At 37.3% G+C, this 19,615-nt stretch overlaps 1 protein-coding gene across 1 annotated transcript in view; it reads right to left on the bottom strand.

The window, feature by feature from the left end:
• The window catches only part of Nufip1 (nuclear fragile X mental retardation protein interacting protein 1), a 36,608-nt gene extending 17,061 nt beyond the window's left edge, over positions 1-19,547 (bottom strand). The window contains exons 1-6 of the mRNA XM_013027505.1: positions 19,120-19,547; positions 16,270-16,352; positions 14,056-14,154; positions 13,288-13,350; positions 12,597-12,673; positions 3,383-3,475 (exon numbers count right to left, since the gene is read on the bottom strand). Coding sequence (XP_012882959.1) covers positions 3,383-3,475; positions 12,597-12,673; positions 13,288-13,350; positions 14,056-14,154; positions 16,270-16,352; positions 19,120-19,528 — 824 coding nt within the window. The 5' untranslated portion in view covers positions 19,529-19,547. The remainder of the gene's footprint in view (positions 1-3,382; positions 3,476-12,596; positions 12,674-13,287; positions 13,351-14,055; positions 14,155-16,269; positions 16,353-19,119) is intronic.
• Positions 19,548-19,615: the final 68 nt, after the last annotated feature.

Genomic DNA, 19,615 nt, shown 5'->3' on the forward strand with positions numbered 1-19,615 from the left:
GTAATTTCTCAATTTTTAAATCATTTGAATTCATTTCAGTTACTGCTAACTCAAGTACATCAATTACCCTGACATAAAATTTCTTGAAAGCTGGGAAGGTGGCTCAGTGGTAGAGCGCTTGCCTTGCATGCATGAGGCCCTGGGTTCGATTCCTCAGCACCACATAAGCAGAAGAAAAAAAAAAGCTGGAAGTGGCACTGTGTCTCAAGTGGTAGAGTGCTAGCCTTGAGCTGAAGAGCTGAGGGACAGAGCCCAGGCCCAGAGTTCAGGCCCAACAACCGAACCCCCCCCCCAAAAATATGCCACTTTATTTGAGCTTCCCACTGAACTTTAAAGTGGATTAGACAGGGACTGCTCTCTGCCCAGCCCCACAGCCAGCTCAGGTGCAGTGTGCTTCTTGCAACTGCATCGACTTCATTTAGAAAGAAAACAAATATTTATGTGAGCATCTTCTAACTTTATGTTTAAGAAAAACATGGTATTATTCAAAAAGCATTTATGAAGGATTTCTCAGGAAACAATACAAAGTATCTTTTTAGAGGGACTAAATTTCTCAAAGAAAAACTATTTGCCCTTTATCAGGCAAAATTCTTTAATAGTGGAAGTACAAAGAATTAGAAATCTGAGCCTAAATTTCAATTTTGCTCCTTACTCACCATCCCTCTTAGACAATATTAATATCTTTTATTGTTACTCCTGTCTGTCAGAATGAGAATCATGCGGACAGAAAGAATTAAATAAAATGAAGTGCTTTTGGAAGTGGAGCTATGGTTCAAGTGCTAGAGCATCAGCCCAGAACTGACACACACAAAAAAAATGCTTTGCATTTAGGGTACTATAACTCTGAGACTGAGCCCTTAGTAAGTGAAAGGTATTATCTTATTTTCGTAATAATTAGTTAAATTGACAAGATCAGTTTAAATCTACAATGCAAGGGCTTGCTATAATTTTTAAAGAATTTGATGCCAAAAGAATCACATATTCATATATTTATACAAGCATACAAAAATATGTGTATATATATATATGCACACATGTACACATACTGCTATATACACAAAATACGTATACACTCCCAATTTTCTATACAAAAGAATAGAGAGCACCAAAATAGAATCTGCCTATCTATCCTAGCCTATCAGCCAACCAGTCCCCAATAGCACTGAGCCTTATCAAGAACCACAGATGTACCTAACACAGATGTGTCTGAAAAATTACTCACTCTTGTATGAAAACAAAGGACATTCATTAAGAGAGTAGAAAGGCAAGACAAAGACTGTTGTATCAGTAATACATATACTCCAAAGAAAAAAGTGTATCTAATAAACAGCTCCTACAAGTCAAGAAAAAGCAACCTCAATTAAAAACTAGGCAAAGACTCAAAGTGGAGGTATAGCTCAGGGATAAGAGTACATGCTTAGCAAGCATGAGGCCTTAACCTCAAACCCCAGTACTGCAAAATACAAGACAACACAACACAAAATAATAGTCCAAGGCTTAAACTGATACTTCACAAGAGAATATCCACATGACAAGATGTTCAACATCATTAGTCAGAAGGAAAATGATATAACATGGGAGAGCAGTATAACAATACCAAACAAAGACCAAGACACAGACAAAACAAGAAGCATAAATTGGTTCAAACTACTTTTGGTAAATGTAAATGGTTTTATTGTTAAACCTATTAAAGCTAAACATGGATACCCTATGATCTGCTCTCTCTATATAACTCTCTATATGTATCAATGAAAATGAGTACTAATTCCCACAAAAAACAGTGTTCATAAGCTGAACATCAATGGCTCACATCTGCAATATTAGCTAAGAGACTCAGATCTGATGATCATAGTTTGAAGCCAGAAAACTCTGAAACTCTCTAGTTAAGCAGCAAAAGAGCTAACTGGACTAAAGAAATGGTGCAACTGGTAGAGCACCAGCCATGAACAAGAGGCTAAGCAAGAGAGTGAGGCTCTGAGTTCAAGCCTTGGCACATGTACATACACCAATATTCATAGCAGTTTTATTCATAATTGTCCAAACTGGAAAGAACCTAGATGTCTATCTAGAGAAAAAGATATATATTTTCATAATTGACTTCTATACAACAGTAAAAATGAAACTATTAACAGCTATATGTAACAGATAAAACACAAAAAGAATTTTGAGCCACTGAAATCACTGTAAATCATAATTAGTATAATTCTAAGAACATACATTATATATCTGTGATGATAGAAATTAGAAAAAGAACTTCATGGTTAGACACTGACCAGGAGATGGCTTAAGAGAACTTGGTGAGGTAAAAACACTATAAATGATATAGAGGCCATGCAATGTGTAAAGGAATGTGTGTGCATATGAAATATATATGTGTGTGTGTGTGTGTGTGTGTGTTTTGTGTGTGCATTTAACTGGACTGGGAATGAGGTTTAGTGGCTAGAAGTGGCGCTGTGGCTCAAGTGGTAGAGTGCTAGCCTTGAGCAAAAGCTCAGGAGTCCAAGCCCCAAGACTAGCCAAAAAAGACAGACAGACAGGACAAGACAGGAAGGAAAAAAGGAAGGAAGGAAGGAAGGATATAATATTTAACCTCAGCAGATCTACTTCTAGGAATCCTCAGGACACTTTTATGAAATACATTATGTAATAGCAACTTGGTACCAGTAAAAGGCTGGTAAGAACTTAAATGTCTGTGTGGGAAACTGGTTGAAAAAGAAAACAAAAAAATACCACAGTCCATCCTTCAGTTTCTTACACATCTGTAAAGCATGGGGATTATTGTAGATTACAATATGGGGCAATCACCAAGTCAAATTTTCAGTATTGAAGAAAGCAAGATGCAGAATAGTGTCAGAAAATGAGGGAAAAAAGTCTCAGCCATGTGCTATACAGACTGAAAACCTCTGCAAAGAGGAGACAATTCATCTGAGAGACAAAGGTTCAAGGAACTTTATCTTAAAAAAAAAAAGAACTCCTATGAATACAAGATAATACTCATTTTAAGCTACAATTAAACTTTCTTTAAAGTGAAAATGTTACAGATGCAAAGGATTCAGAACTGAGAATGAAGAAATGGTAAGGGCTGGGAATGTGGTTTAGTCATAGTGTTTGCATAGCATGCATAAAGCCCTGGGTTCTATTGCTCATTACCACATAAACAGAAAAAGCTAGAAGTGGCTCTGTGGCTCAAGTGGTAAAGTGCCAGCCTTGAGAAAAGAAGCTCAGGGACAGTGGCCAGGCCCTGAGTTCAAGCCCCAGGACTAACACAAAAGAAAAAGAAAAAAGAAAGAAACTTTAAGTCCTTGGTTTCTGTTCCTTTACTTACTCATAAAAGTATTGTCAATTACATCACACCTTGAGAGTGAAGTTTTATAAAACTTACCCATACTGTGTTGTCGTTAATACTTCTCCTCTCTTCTCCTTCTCAAGTTTTAGCTTTTTCTTCCTTTCAATATTGGACAGAGTTGGGTAGTTTCTAGAAAATAATGGAAGTTAATTATAAAAGAGTTTTTTGTGTAAAGCTTTAAGCTACCTAGCAACTAATAGTTGCTAACAATCTAGTAACTAAATTTAGCAATTTTTGTTAAAAAACCAATATTACCTCATTATAAAGTGCTACTAGTTTACAACAGATAAGCTTTACCAAATCAGATTATGTTAGAATTGAAATAAAATATGTCATATAATATGTTCAAACCGATAGAATCTAGTTGGCAAGTACCCTAACATACTTTAAGAAATAACAAGTCTATTGAGTAACTTTTGCAAATGCATGCTGGGTTTACTCAAAGTCACCGAGATAGTTCTCAAAATATGATATACCAGGAAGGGCAAGAAAAGCAGATAAACAGCTATAACTAGAACAAAAATATTAACAATATAAATACTCAAGAGTATAGAGTTGGGGTGGGTAGAAAAGGAAGATTATCAAAATGGAAAAATCCAGAAAGAAAGAAACATGAAGGACATTGGTCTTGATTTGACTTATTAATATAGAAAACAAGCTTCAGTGATGTAAATAGAAAAAATAATGCAAACAAACCAAGACCACAGAAAGTGTGATATTCACACATATTTGTAATTATGTATGAAATACAATACATTTATAGACGATGGCACAGAAAGAGAGGTTCTGGCCAAAATGTGCCTTGTGAGATACTTTCTCATCTGAGAAAGTTTGTATATAATACAGCAGGTAAAGGGAAGCCATAAAAAGTTATAAGCAGAGAGACATGTACAAGACTATGATTAAGATTAAATCTGGGGCTGGGAATGTGGCTAGGGGTAGAGCTTGCCTAGCATGCATGAAGCCTCGGGTTCGATTCCTCAGTACCACATAAACAGAAGAAAAAAAAAGTCTGAAGGAGCTTTGTGGCTCAAGTGGTAGAGCCAAAAGAAGCTCATATACAGTACCCAGGCCCCGAATTCAAGCCCCATGACAGGCAAAAAAAAAAAAAAAAAGATTAAATCTGATGGTAATGTGCAATACAAATTGCTTTCTTTGTTTTGTAGCACAGATGTAAGGAGATGCAGGCCCTAAACTCTGATAAGAGAGATCAACCTCTGGAGGTAAAACATGAAAGGAGAGAACACCAGTCTCACTATTCAGCCTGACTAGTCATCAGAGGAAAGTTTGAGAAACATTAACAAACTGTGTTCTGCCATTGTTTCTAGGATACTTCTCCAGATTCACCTCTAAAACAAAAACAATAAACTACATCACTAGCTTGAATAGCACAGACAATATGAAGCCCATGAGTTAGCCAATCTGGAAAAGAAGAAAGGAAATGACATTGGGTAGTGGTGAAGTAATCAGGAAAAAGGCAATGAATTTCAATAAGGACAGTGAAAGGCAATATACCCAGCCAAGAAAAACCACCTCTATAAACAAAAGATGATGAATGTTCAAGCTACAAATAAACCTAAAAGGAAAGGATCAAGGTCATACAAGATAAAAAAAAAAGTCTGATAGCTGGCCAATAACATACAGCTATGCTTCTAAAAACAAATATAATCTAAGGTTGTATGAAGTGGACTCTGACTCTAGTACAAGTGTGAAAAGCTTTGTGATACTCAAAGTGGCCAGATATTCTCAGAGTACTGTGTCAATGTGATGGAAATGAAATGACAAGGAAAATACTTGGAAGGGATTCAGAAGAGTCTCAAAGATGATTAAAAGGGTGAAAAATAAAACCTCTGAATAAAGATGAAAGAACTATTTGCAGCCTCTTAAAGAGGAGGAGAAGTGACAATAAGTCTTAAAGGAAAGATGGTAGCCAGCTGTTCTCAGTCTAAAGACAGAACATGTGGAAGTAGAAATGATGACAAAAGAAGTAATCATTTTAGCCAGCCTCACAGCGGTGGGCATGGAACGTAAAGAGGCACTCAGGTTCCTTCACAATCTCAAGCTTACATGTCCATTCTAACAGTTTTTTTTACTATTATTGTTCTGAATCTTGCAATCTATTAACATGGTGAACCACAGATTAAACAATATGATTTGATATTTCACAATGTTTGACTTTAATTTATCATATATAAGTAGGCAGATATTACATATGTGTTTTTCAATATAAAGGATTTAAACATTTTTTAATAGCAAATGGATTTTAGGCAACATATAAAGGGATTTTCTAAATAACACACGAAAGTCTTGAAGAAAGTCCTTTGGAAGAAGTCTTTTTTTAAAAAAAAATAGCAAATGATCATGCTCCTGCAGGTAAGAAATCTCTTAATTTTCCTTCCAAAATTGCAAGATTTTAAGTTTCAGCTTTGAAATCAGTCAAATCCTCTTCCAAAATTTATATTATTATCATTTATACAGAACCTGGAGACTAAAAAATAGAGAAAAATAAATAAACTAGAAAACAGAATTCTGCTTCAGAAAGGGAATCAAAAAACCAGACCTATTTATATACACACCTATCATCAGGAGCCCTCTTCACCAACATAAAACTGAGATGTAAGAGTAAGGAAAAGGAGAAGCGCCTTGAGTGGCAGAAAGACAACAGCGAGCAAGAAAGCCAAGAGAGATTGTGAGACCAAGTTCAAGCCACAGTACTGGCACATACAAAACACAAAAACCCTTGGAAACAGAGTCACTTTATCTTTGGGTGAAAGAGTATGAATATGGTCAAAATAGATTGTCAATATGTATAAAAATGAAACAATGAAATCTGTTGAAACTGTATTAGGAAGGGGGGAAGACCACAGCAGGGGTATATACATTGTATACCTGCCTGGGAATATCATAGTGAAATCCCTCCTTATATAGTTAAGGCTTGCAACTAAAAAATTAAAATAATGTGTGAGGAAGAATAAAGAGCATATAGTTCAGGCTAATAAAATACTCTTTGAAATAATAAGACTACTAGAGAAAAACTTCAAGTTATATCTTATATTGCATAATTATGTACAGATATAACTTACCTCAATATTTCCTGTTAGAGAATGGATGTTAAGACTTCTAACAGGGGATATTTCACAGCATGCTTCTCTGTATTTTGATCTAACATCACTTTCCTCCCCATACTTCTTTCTATCTTTCCTCTATCATGCGGGAAAAGTCCTGACACCAAACCTTTTTCTCTTCTTCATTTCTTATCCCCTCTAGCTAACAATGCCTTAAGTGACTACCCTTAAGTACAACAAAACTGTGCCAACCATTATCTCCACACATTCCATCCTACTGTGATTTGCTCCTCATTCTCAAATGATTACCCATTTATTGACTTTTCTTCTAGGCCAATCTTCTGTAACTACAATCCCTTTTTATTCTCACCAAAACACAACTGCTTCAACACAGCTATGCCACTATTTTTCAAGTCTTTCTGAACTTCAAAAAGATGTTGCATTATTAAAGAGGAGGCAGCCTCTGTTCTTTAGTTTGAATGAATTTGGGATACAAATCAAAGGGATTTCCTGAACTAAGTGAATTCTGAAAAATATTACAAAACCATGCCGCCTAGTGGTCATACTGTGAAGTATGGTCTACTTTCTGAAAGGCAGTCTATAGAAACCAACCTCTACTACATTTTCCTCAATGCCAATATAGCATTTGTACCTCCTACTTGTTTTGTTTTTGGTCGGTTGTTAAAAGAAAGTTTTACAGTTTGCAAAGGCTGGGGGAATTTTGTTGCTTTTTCTTTGGTCGGTAATGGGGCCTGAACTCTGGGCCTCGGCACGATCCCTGAGCTCTTCTGCTCAAGGCTAGAGCACTCTACCACTTGAGCCACAGCACCATTTCTGGCTTTTTCTGCTTATGTGGTGCTGAAGAATAGAACCCAGGGCTTCATGCATGCACTGAGCCACATTCCCAGCCGGGAATTTTGTTTTAATTGGGCAGATCTTGCTAACTTTTCTGGCCACTGGCTTCTGCTTCTGCCTCCCAAATCTATTCTTGTCTAGTTTTCATGACCTTAGCCATAGACAAAAAAAGTTTGCTTTTAAAAATACAAAACAGGGCTGGGATGTAGCTCAGTGGCAAAGCGCTTGCCTAGCAAGTGCAGCGTCCTGGGTTCGATCCCCAGTACCAAAAAAGAAAAGACAAAAAAAAAATACAGCTAAAAATACAAAACATTTACTTCCAATTTTCAATCTAAATTAACACCAAAAAGTTATTAAAGGATATCATAATTTTCACTAATATACATTCAAAAGTTGATATTTCTTACTAACAGAAAATCAAATGTATCTTCTATCAGGAGTTTTTATATAAACACACACAGTAATAATACTGCTTAAATTTTTTAAGCTAGGAGAAATATTTCCTTTTAACTACTTGTTGCACAGAACCATGGAAAGCAGAGTTCACCTTCACACAGGAAAATGTTACTTCAGAAAACAATGCTTTCAAATAGACATCAATTTTGTTTGTCTCAGTAGTCTGTTCTGTATCAGGAGACTTTTGATGTTAAAAAGAAAAATTACAGTAGTTACTGAGTACCAATGGCTCAGGCCTGTAATCCTAGCTACTCAGGAAGCTGAGATCTAAGGATCATGATTTGAAACCAGCCTGAGCAGGAGTCCGTGAGAGTCTTATCTCAATAAACTACTCAGAAAAAGCCAGAAGTAGCTCTGTGGCTCAAGTGGTAGAGTGCTAGACTGAAGCACAAAGAGGCTCAGGGACAGCACCCAGCACCTGAATTCAAGCTCAAGGAGCAGCAAAAATAAAAATAAAATAATAATAATAATTCAACTATTTACATATATTAACATTTATAAGCCTCCCACATATCTATGACACAACAGTATATAAGCAACCATGTAAAAGATGGTCTTATTACCTTCAAGGCTGACAATTTATTCCAGAATAAAAACAAATGAAAAAAATGATAGACCAATAAAAGACATCTATGCTAAGCAGAGGAGAGATATAGTATTCAAAAATATGGGAGACATTCTTCTAGCGAGATGAAGAAATGCATCCCCAAAGACAGCAAGATTTCTGCTGGGCAAAGAAGAAGGAGTAGAATTTGAAGATGAAAATGTTAAGATTTTCTAGAAGTATGAGTTATCATAAATAACAAGTCTGGCAAGGACCAAAAGCTCCTATAAGTAAAACATGCTGAAATAACCACTGTCATGGATGGCCTTGAAAGTTAGAGACTCACCCTGCACTGAGGTGAAAAACACCAGAAATCTGGAGGTAAAAAGATGTTGAACGTTTAAGAGCATATACTCTGTTACAGTATCTTGTGTGTTATAGCGAAGTTTAGCTCACACTACTGAATATTACCAGTTTTAAAGAACTTTGTTTTAATTAGCATTTTGGCTAGCTAAGAGAAAATCAGCTTAAATTTATTTTTAAATTTTACACTACACACTCATCTGTGTAACAAGTAAGTACTCGATTTTCTACCACAAAACAATGAATACAAAGAATAAGCCTAAGCTTCTCATTAGCCAAGTCAATTCCTGAGGTCAAATCACACTGCTGAATATTCACTTGCAGGGTACTTATCAATGGTGTGGTTTTCTGGAACAGGACCTAGCAACTGAGCCAGAACTAAGACTTGGCCAAGTGGGTAAGCTGAGATACTGACAAGAGTGGCTGAAGTGAGCCAAGTCAGGGAGAGTGACAGAGGCGGTTGACATCAAAGAGGTTAAAGAGTTAAGGAATGGAAAGCCTTAACTGGTCCAGACCAGTTGGAAGTGACAGTGAGAGCTGGATAGATGGATGAGAACTTATGTCCAACTTGACAATCTAGAGGATAGCCAGGAAATTAAAAGGCTAAAACTGCATAGTGAGGGACTCTGGAAAAGGGAAGGTAAAAAGGTACTCAACGGATTCAAAGTACACATACTCCACTGCAGCATCTAATGTGCCATAGACTGATTGAAGAAAGCAATAGCGAGATATGGAAAAAAAAAAAAAAAACTTGAGGACAAAGGCTAAAGGCTAAGGAATCACCTGGAATCCACATCAAGGAAGCACTACGTATTTCACAAAGCCAGTCCTTTGGGTCTTGTTTTATTTGACCGTTCCATAGCAATCCACACTGCCAACCTTCTTCCTTCCTCTTCAGTAGCTTCTATGATACACCAAAGTCCCATTTCTTCCTCCTTTCTGGCTCCCCCCTCGCCACATTGTTGCTTTTTATGCTCTAGTAGGCCTTTCAATAGAGTTAAAGGAGCATAGGCTCAAGATGCAATGCTTAGCATTAAATCTCTTTTCACTCTTTGCCACATTTGTAGTTATCATGATGTTAAAAAAAAAAATCTACACGCAGGTCAGTCTTTAATAGATGTTTCAGGATCTTGTCATACTCAAGTGTCCAAAATCAGCACCTCACAATCCTGTCTCCTCCAGAGTTCCCTATCTCAGGTACCACCTTTCACTGAAGGGCTTAGAAAGAAACTTGGAAGTCTCCTCAAAAATCCCTTTCTTCTTTAGCCTCACAAGCATCAGCCACCAAGCACATTCTGTGTTCTTCCAAGTTATCTCCACTCCAAGTGCCACTTTATGACACTTTTATCTTGTCTTAATCTACACTCACAGTTCCTTGAATATGCCAATGTCTGTCCTCTGTTCCTGGCTTCCGTTACCTCATCCTTCTTTGTCATAGGAAACCCTAACTTTCCAGCCTAGATGAGGTCCTCTAAGAGAAAGGGAGGAAGAGTCTGGGAGAGCACAATAGCTACATAGACACTAATTCAACACTGGTCTTATTTCCCCATTTATGTAATTATTTAATTTCCATACCCACTAGAGATAAGAAATCCAACTGGCAAATGAAACTCATTTCCGACCTTTCTTATTGCTTTAAGAGAACTAGAAATTTGGGAGATTCACAATAATTTATACAACTTCTTAGTTATTATGCAGAATTTGTTGACTACTGACCAGTCAGTGCTCTAGGAAGAATTAAAGTTAAAAAAGGGATTAGTACCACTGAACCACAACAGCCTCTAACTGACCAAAGTCAGAGCTAAGTAGCAGAGAAAAAATAGTGTAAACAGAACATTTCCATCCCATCTAAGATACAATCTTCAATACCAACACTGACAGTTTTTTAAAACTCTTCTTCTGTGTTTATTCCTCTGTGCAAAATAGGAAGAAAAAGATAGAAACAATAGATAAAAACAAAATGAAAAGCAAGCAAAACAACAAATAAGATAGTTGGGGAGGGGCTGGGAAGGTAGCTCAATGATAGAGTGCTTGCCTTGCATGCATGAGGCCCTGGGTTCAATTCCTGAGCACCACATAAGCAGAAAAAGCCAGAAGTGGCACTGTGGCTCAAGTGGTAGAGCACTAGCCTTGAGCTGAAGAGCTGAGGGACACTGCACAGGCCCAGAGTTCAGGTCCCACGACTGGCAAAAAAAAAAAAGATAGTTGGGGAATAGTGACTTCAGGGGATAAAAAAAGGGACCTGTAAAGAAGCATCATGGGAAGTAAGGAGCTTTGTATCCAATGAATGAAAATTTTCCACTAAACTATTTTGTGGTCCAAACTTTGCCTTCTAAGTTGGAACCTACAGCCATCCTTATCATTGTCCAGGCTGAGGCTTCTTTTCACATAACTCACTCTTTACCAGTAATTCAATCGACAAATATATATATAGATATATAGATATTCACATGGTAAATTTTAAATACTATACAAAATTCAGCAGAACCACAGACATCTAAGTCTATGCCAATTACCGTATATGAAAAATGCTGAGGTTGCATTAAAAAGCTATGTATTTATAGAAAAGGTTAAATTTGATTCAGGGACTGGCAGATAATCCACATACTTGAACCAGAGTTTAAACCAATTATCGCTAACAACAGTTAGCTCAGTTGACATTTTCTTTTCTTAGCAAGATTTTCTCAGTGAAGAAAGGTACACGTTCTTTTTGTTACAGACAGGCACTCTGGTAAGGCTGTAATAGGAGAAATGAAGAATAAGAAGATAGTAATAAGCCAGGTGACTGCTACAATCTTGTTCACTGCTCTATAGGGAACAGAATTTGTTATATGACCAGCATATAACAGTCTTTTAACAATTTTGTGTCAAAAATAAAATGAATGAATATATAGTAAACAATTATATTTTCTGGCCCGTCCCGGGACTTGATCTCTGGGCCTGGGCACTGGTCCCCGAGCTTTTGTGTTCAAGGCTAGTACTCTTCCAGTTTGTTTTGTTTTTTTCCTTACTGGTTAACTGGAGATAAAGTCTCATGGATTTTTCTACCCAGCTAGATTACAACCATGATACTCAGAGATCTCAGCTTCCTGAGTAGCTAGGATTATGTAGACATGAGCCACCAGACCTAGGTAAACAATACATTTTTAAATAACATTACCTAACCCATTACTGTGTCAGTCACTAAACGTCAAGTGAGCAGCATATACTAGCTCCCCTCAAAAAATAAAATATAATAGCATTACAATAGATGTCATTTAAATAAGAGTTCCTATTAACTCTCCCAAAAGCTACACTCAATGCTCCCTGCCATGCAGCTTACAGTCCTGTTCCATAGTACCATAGAACTTCCTCCAATAAAAATTATCTTTTTAATGCATAATAACATATACAGGGCTCAATGTATTTACACACAAACTGACTAAAGGTGGTTAGACTTGAAAGGTATCCAAAGGCCTAACTTCCCTGAATAAAGTATTGTTTATCAAAACTAATAATAGGAAGTAGAAACATGTTTTTGGGGTGTTGGGAAAAGGGGGGTTCACAGGAGTGGAGAGAGGAAGAGTGAGCAAATGTAGTCATTATATCAATGTACATTATGTGAAGAATGAACTACGTAATTTGATGGTAGGGACAGGAGGAAGAAAATGAGGGAGAGTAGTGAAAGGGTTGACACTGACCATGGTGGACTGTACTTATAACTTGACTTTCAGAATTTGTACAACTACATAATAACAACAACAATAATAATAAAATTGTATTTTTAAATAATCAAGTAGCAATTTTCTAAATGTCACTATGTACCAATTCTGAAGAACAAAAAAAAATCAGCACCAATAATGTCCAGTTGAATGATCACAACATTATAAAAGATCAATTTCAAATTTCCCTTTTGGTATTTTACAATAGGATGAGACTGTCATTATTTGCCACAAAGAAAGTTACTGTCTCTCAGCTCTTTACTCACTTTCTTCTTTCTTCTCTCCACCTTGCAATCTCCTCTGGTGTGTCTAACTTGATCTTCTTCATCCCAGGAGCATGCATCTAGGGGAAAAAGCCTACTGAACATCAGGAAGTATAGTGTATGCTCTAGATTATGTGGATGACTTTGAAGCCAACAAGAAGTTTACAAGCAGAAAAAGAATTTTAGACTAAGACGCCCGTATTTTCCAAGCATATTATGATTGTTCCTTTAAAGGAAAAGGAGTGATTTCTCATGTATTTAGCTTAATGCTACTGATCAGGGAATAGGAGAAACCTAATTTTAGATATAGGAAATGACTAAATTATTTTTTCTGACTTACAGTGAATACTGAAATGAGTGACTTACAGTCAAATTTGAGGGTGAAAGCTAAAGCACTGAGTAAACATGACAATTTCAAGTAGCGAAACACAGAATTTAGAGTCAAGAAACTCCAGTGAAAAAATCAATCTTGATACCTTAGACAAATCATTTGTTTTTAAACTATTAAATGGAGCTATTGACATACCTGGCATAGTTCTTTATGAGGACAAGATTAAGTAAGATGTGAAACTCCCTTACAAAGCACTCCATTAGTGCTATTTGTATGCACAAATGAAGAATTGTGAAGGTAATACATCAATAAAATAAGAAGGGCATGTATCAAAAAAAGTTTTAAAAAAACATAAAAACTTACATTTCTCCAGTGGAACTGTACAATCTTCTCATGTGCACTAAAAGAGCAATCTGCCTCAGGACACTGCAAGAGTTTTTTTTAAAAAAGACAATTTAAGGTTTCCCACATTAAATTTGCCTACTGTTCATACAAAGGTAAGTTGTCATGTACACAGTTTTTCCATCTTTATGGTATCATCACTTGATAACAAAGATTGTGCCAAAACAGAGCCATATTTAGAAAGGTAAGATATTTTCACCGTCAACAACACAGTAATACACCTCATTTGTTTCTCCATTGGAATGAAAGCACAGATCAGCACCATGTAAAATGTTTTCAGTTTTTTTTAACTTTAACATTTTTCATAAAACAGGGTCTTGCTAAGTAGCCCAGGTTGACCTTGAACTCATGAGCCTCCAACTCAGCTTCCTGAGTGCTAGGATTATAGGAGTACTCCAATATTTAAAATCTGTATCATCCTTAAGAGGGATGAGCTAATTACAGAATGGGTATAGTCAAGGAAGCCTTACAGGGAATGAACTCACAAAGAGGCAGAGAGTATGAGAAGAGAGGTAACACTCTTACCAAGCAGCAGAGGTGCACACATACAAAGAGCTGCCAGACTGTTCTTTTTTGCTGCCATCTTACTTTTCCCAAGAGCAGTGGGTCCCCACCCTCAAAATCCAAATCCCAGGCTTGTTCCCATTGGTCAAATCATCAAATATTTCTATGAAAACTATAAACCTGTAAGGAAAAGCTGAGAATTTCAAGAGAAGCAAGAATACCTACTTTTGTATGTTCAGACATGTGGGTATCATACTTTTCTTGATTTTTAAAACCACGATCACAAGTATCACAAAAAAAGTGAAAAACTGGTTCCTTTCTTTTCTGCTAAGAAAAACAAACAAGGATTAGACTCTTGGTAAAAACTTTGGTCAACAATAAAAACATAACTCTCCTTCTAGAAACACATTTTATTTTCATATACCCCTTATATGTAGAAGAAACTTCTAATTATATTTCCAAGATTTTTGTTGCTGCTGCTGTTTTTGTTGTCTTTTCCTTTTGTTTGCTTGTTTATTTTTCCTTGGGAAGTTAAGGGGAGGCACAGAAAAGATGGGACAAAGAGTGAATACAATAGTGGTACTCACTAGACACTATGTGGAAAATGAACGATACAACTTGTGGGTGGGGATGGGAGGCAAAAATGGAGAGAGAGAGGGAAAGGATGACATAATTCAAAGCGAAATATAATCATTACCTGACTTATGTAATGGTAATCCTCTGTATATCACCTTTACAACAATATGTATATATATATTTTTTAATCCAACCCCCAGTGTATTAGGATCTTTGGAATAAATAACTGGTTCTGTTTTTTTTAAAAGATGGATTCTGTTTATTTTTGGCAAAGTAACAGCACAAACCAGGTATAAATAAAATTATTTTCTTAAAAATTCACAATTTGCTATTTTCATAAACATAAAACAAATTATTACTAGACTACATACTATATAAAAAGTGGTTTCTTACTTTTTAATATAAAGATTGTTAATAAGCTACATATATACCAATCATTAATATAAATTGTTTTTCAAGCTATTCAACTTTTCATGTCAAAATGAAGAACATCAACTCTATGCATTCAACTAATTCTAAACTAATAATATTATGTATACTGTACACTTCAAATTTGAAAGATTAGGTATATAAGCGAAACTTGAATAAAGGCAGTCTATTTAAACAGTTTTAGATTTGTGAAGCATAATCAAGAGTATTCAACATTAAAAACAAACAAAAACAAAAAACTTTCATGCCAGGCCCCAGTGGCTCATGCCTGTAATCCTAGCTATTCAAGAAGTTGAGATCTGAGCACTGAGGTTTAAAGCCTGCGTAGGCCATCAGACTCTTATCTCCAATTAACCAATAAAAAAGAAGTAGTAGACCCCTGGGTTCAGGAGGTAGTGCACTAACCCAGAGCAAAAAAGATTAAGGATAGTGCCAAGGCCCTGAGTTCAAGCCCCAGGAACAACACACACAAAAACAAACAAACAAAAATTTTCACAAACATGACAAATTCTATTAAAAAAGTACTGATAGCAATCAATTAAGATAAACAACAAACATAACAGTAATACAAAAAAGTCTGAATTTCACTTTTTGTGCACAATAAGACTAAATATAAACTATTTCAAGTAGAAACACTACATTTAATTTTACCTGAATTTAATACAAAAAAAGAAACAGAAAAATTGCTTTTTGTTTTTTGCTACAGAGATATATGTTCCTATAAGACCCTTCTATGTTAAAAAGCAAAAAACAATAATGGAAAATAAATGGTCTATGTCATTATAGTTTGATCTAAGTCCATGCTGTATTAAGAAAACACTTAGACTTCTACCTTCCAGAATCTCATCCCTCACCTCCCAATGTGCCACTGATTTTAAAAACTTATCAGAATTTAATAAGATTTATATTTATTTGTAATCATAGTTCTCAACTATTTTTATTCCTGATTCTTACTGAAACAGCTAATGTTTTCTTTTTTCCAATTGCTCAAAATGATTTTAAGTTTTTCTTTCTTTTTTTTTTTTTGAGTCCAGTCATGGGGCCTGAACTCTAGGCCTGGGCACTGTCCCTCAGCTCTTCAGCTCAAGGCTAGTGCTCTACCACTTGAGCCACAGCGCCACTTCTGGCTTTTTTTCTTTTTGCTTATGTGGTGCTGAGGAATCGAACCCAGGGCCTCATGCATGCAAGGCAAGTGCTCTACCACTGAGCCACCTTCCCAGTCCTTAAGTTTTTCTTTTCTAGCTAAGACCCTTAAAAAATCTTATTATACTGATGTAACTGTAACTCCGCTGTATATCACCTTTATAATAACAAAAAATTTATTTTAAATCCAACTATAGTAGAGTTCCAATATCTCACTAACAAAGACACTTAAAAAATATGACACAATAATATGAGAACCAAAGTTCATGCTTAACAATAGTTTACAAATACCTTTTTTTTCTGTTTTTTATTAGGAGGAAAATTGAAGTCCGTAAATTTGGTACCATATTTTCGTGGAAAATAAGAATTCTTAACTAAAAAACAAAGAGAAATCCATTAAAGGTTGCAATTTACAATAATATAAAATTGTATTTACTCTGACATAGCATAGATACTGGAGTAAAAGCATTGGTACACTACCCCCTTTAGGAAGAATGGTTAAAAAACAAACAAACAAACTAGCACTGGTGATTCACACCCATGATCCTACCTACTCAGGAGGCTGAGATCTGAGTGCTGACCATAGCTCGTTGTTTGAAGTCAGCTTGGGCAGAAAAGTCCACGAGACTCTCATTACCAATTAACTACTGGAGAACCAGAAGTAGTGCTATGATTCAAGTGGTAGAGCACTAGCCTTGAGCAAGAGTTCATGGACAGTGCCCAGGTCTGAGTTCAAGCCCCATGAGCAACAAAAACAAAACAAAAAACCTAGCATCAATTACTACCTTAAGCATTTTTCAAATAAAGTAATACAAGTGAGACTTTGTGACCATTGATGCTTACGTAAAAGAATGAACAATATAACCTAATTAGATTATTTCAGCTATTTCAACTAGTAGGAATGTTATCAGTAAATCCTCTAATCCTGATCCTCCCTTTCATACTAGGAAAAGAGAACCATGTAAAATACATCTCAAATCCCACCACGTCTTTCTATTGTTATAGCTATTATCCTGCTCAGAAACCCTAATCTTTCATCTTACATTCCCGTGCCACTCTCCTGAATTGTCTTGAATCCCTAAACCCTTCCAACAGATCCTGCATACCTACACCACAAAAATAATTCTGCAGTCCTGTCATAGCCCAGAGCCAGTATCTACAAATGGCTCCTAGAGTTCTCTTACGAGATTTCAGTTCTTACCCAGCCTTTCCCCCACATCTTCCATATACATTGCTTCAGTCACACTAGAACTCTGCAGTCTCCAAAACTTATCTCTAGCTATGTAAGTATCCCTTTTCAAATTCTACACTACTCTCAAGACACTTCCTTCAAAATCTTTTGCCAACCTCCTCTAAACTCTAAATTGCTTTTGAAATGCCTTTATTATCCATCACACTGTACTATGACTTAGAGAATCTATCTCATCTGACTTAGTCAAATTAGCATTCCTAACATCCAGCAGTAAGTACTAGTTGTATGGATTCAACTGAATGGAAACTGGATCTCATATAGTTGGATAAATATATATCCCAAAAGCTTCATGGCTTAAAGTACAATCTAAATGCCAGCAGACCCAAATTTACAACTCTACTAACAAATTTCCATCTGAAAGTATAGATTAATAGCTAACAAATGGCTAACAGCCTATTCAGAATCTCTACTTGATCTAAACATATTCCAACCTCAATCTTGGTCTTCCAAATCTGCTCCATTCACATTCTTCCCTATCTACAACTCTATCCTTCTAGCTATTTGGGGAAAAAAACTAACAACAACAACAACAACAACAAAAAACAACCTTTGTTACCCATGTCTCCTCTTTATCTCACACCTCACATCCCAGGCTTTTTGACTATGTCACCCTACACATACACTCTTGATTTTAAGTCACTAGTATCTCTCACTAACAATTCCAATAGCATCCTAACTAGTCTCACTTTCCTTCAAGTTTCATCAGCTGCCAGAGTAATCTTTTACAGGGGTGGGGAAGCCTTTTTGCTGCCCAAATCCACTTGAATATTTACATCATTACAAGCCATACTAAATGATCAATACAAGCAGACAGCTCTCTGGCAGTCATCTACAAGGAAATGTGCCTGCCCCTTCACATATCAAGTGATTTCGTGGGCCTGAGAGGGGTGAGGAATTAAAAGGTTTTCCACCCCTGCTAAAAACATGAATCAAATGGGTAGAACTCCCCTGGACTACGCAAATGGCAATACAAATCAAAGTCCCATCATCTACAAGGAACTACCTACCCATCTGTCCTCTCCCTCAATCTTCTGCGCTGGACCCCAGGGCCAGTATTGGTCTAGCCACTCTAGTTTCTATTCTGACTTACAGCCTTTTCACTGGAACTTCTTTTGGCCTGTTTCCCTGCTTACAGTTCTAATCTCTCACTTCTTGAAGTCTATACTCATATGTCACTTTCCTTGTAAGTGACAATAATATTCAAAATTGCACTCGTTTTTCCTTTATCTCTTCACAGAATTCATTACCCTCCTTTTTTGGTCTTGTTTTTTTTTTTTTCGTTTTGTTTTAAGGCAGGATCTTGCTATGTACCCCTACAATGCCGCTGAACTCCTGTTTCAGCCTGCAGTGTGTGAGGAGTACAGCTAGGATTACATGCCCTACTATGTCCGACATGCACCTTCAAACACATACTTTTATTTGCCTAATTGTCTTCCCACTCTCGGAAGATGTTAAGTTCCACAAAGATAAGTATTATTCACAAGAATAAGGCTCATGCCTGCAATCCTGGCTTCAGAGGCTGAGGATCGAGGTTGCAAGCCAGCCAATTAACCAACCTAAAAGAAAAAGCGGGATGTGGAGCTGTGGCTCAAGTGGCAAGGCAGCCTCCTTAAGCGAGAGAAGCTAAGGAACAGCGCCCAGGCCTAAAGTTGAAGCCCCAAGACAGGCATTTAAGAAGAAAAAAAAAAAGGTGTTTTATTTGACGTTTCCGGAACATAGCTGAAATTTAAAAATAATAGCCAAACGGAATGAACCTACTAGCCAACTCCAGTCGGACATATTTTAAGACATTACCAAACACCAAGAACAGAGCACAGAGTGGAGAGGCAGGGGAGAGAGAAGAGAGAGAAAAGGTAAAGGGAAGAACGATCAGAGGGATACCGGCCTACCTGGAAAGTTGTGTGCGTTCTGATGCCAGGGAAAACCATCGGGAGACTGTCTCCAGTACCAGGATGTCGAAGCCCGGAAATCCCAGGAAGGCTGGCCGCTGAGCTGAGGCTGAGAGTCCAGGGGGTACTTGGCATCGAAGGGAGGCTGAGCCCCGGGAAGAATGTGGGCGTCAAAGGGGGGCGGCGCCCCGGAGAGAGGCTGCGTGTCCCCGGCGAGCTGCGCCTCCGAGGAAGGCTTCGACCCGTCCACGGGTGGCGACAAGGGAGGTGGCGGTGGCGGCAGCATCGCCCAGAGCGCCCAGCTGCCCTGTGGCGAGGCGGTGTTTCTCAGCGGCCCCACGGTAGGGTTCATCTCCGGGGCTGGAAGCCACCCGGCTGAAGGCACGAAACCGCTAGCAGGCTCGGCCATGCCACCCCCGAGCCTGGGATCCCAGCGTGCGGCGGTGGAACAGGCTTGAAACGTCACCTCCGCTATGCTAATTACACCGTCTCCACC

This window comes from Dipodomys ordii, unplaced genomic scaffold (assembly GCF_000151885.1).
Source record: "Dipodomys ordii isolate 6190 unplaced genomic scaffold, Dord_2.0 Scaffold1, whole genome shotgun sequence".
In the NCBI taxonomy this organism is placed as follows: Eukaryota; Metazoa; Chordata; class Mammalia; order Rodentia; family Heteromyidae; genus Dipodomys; species Dipodomys ordii.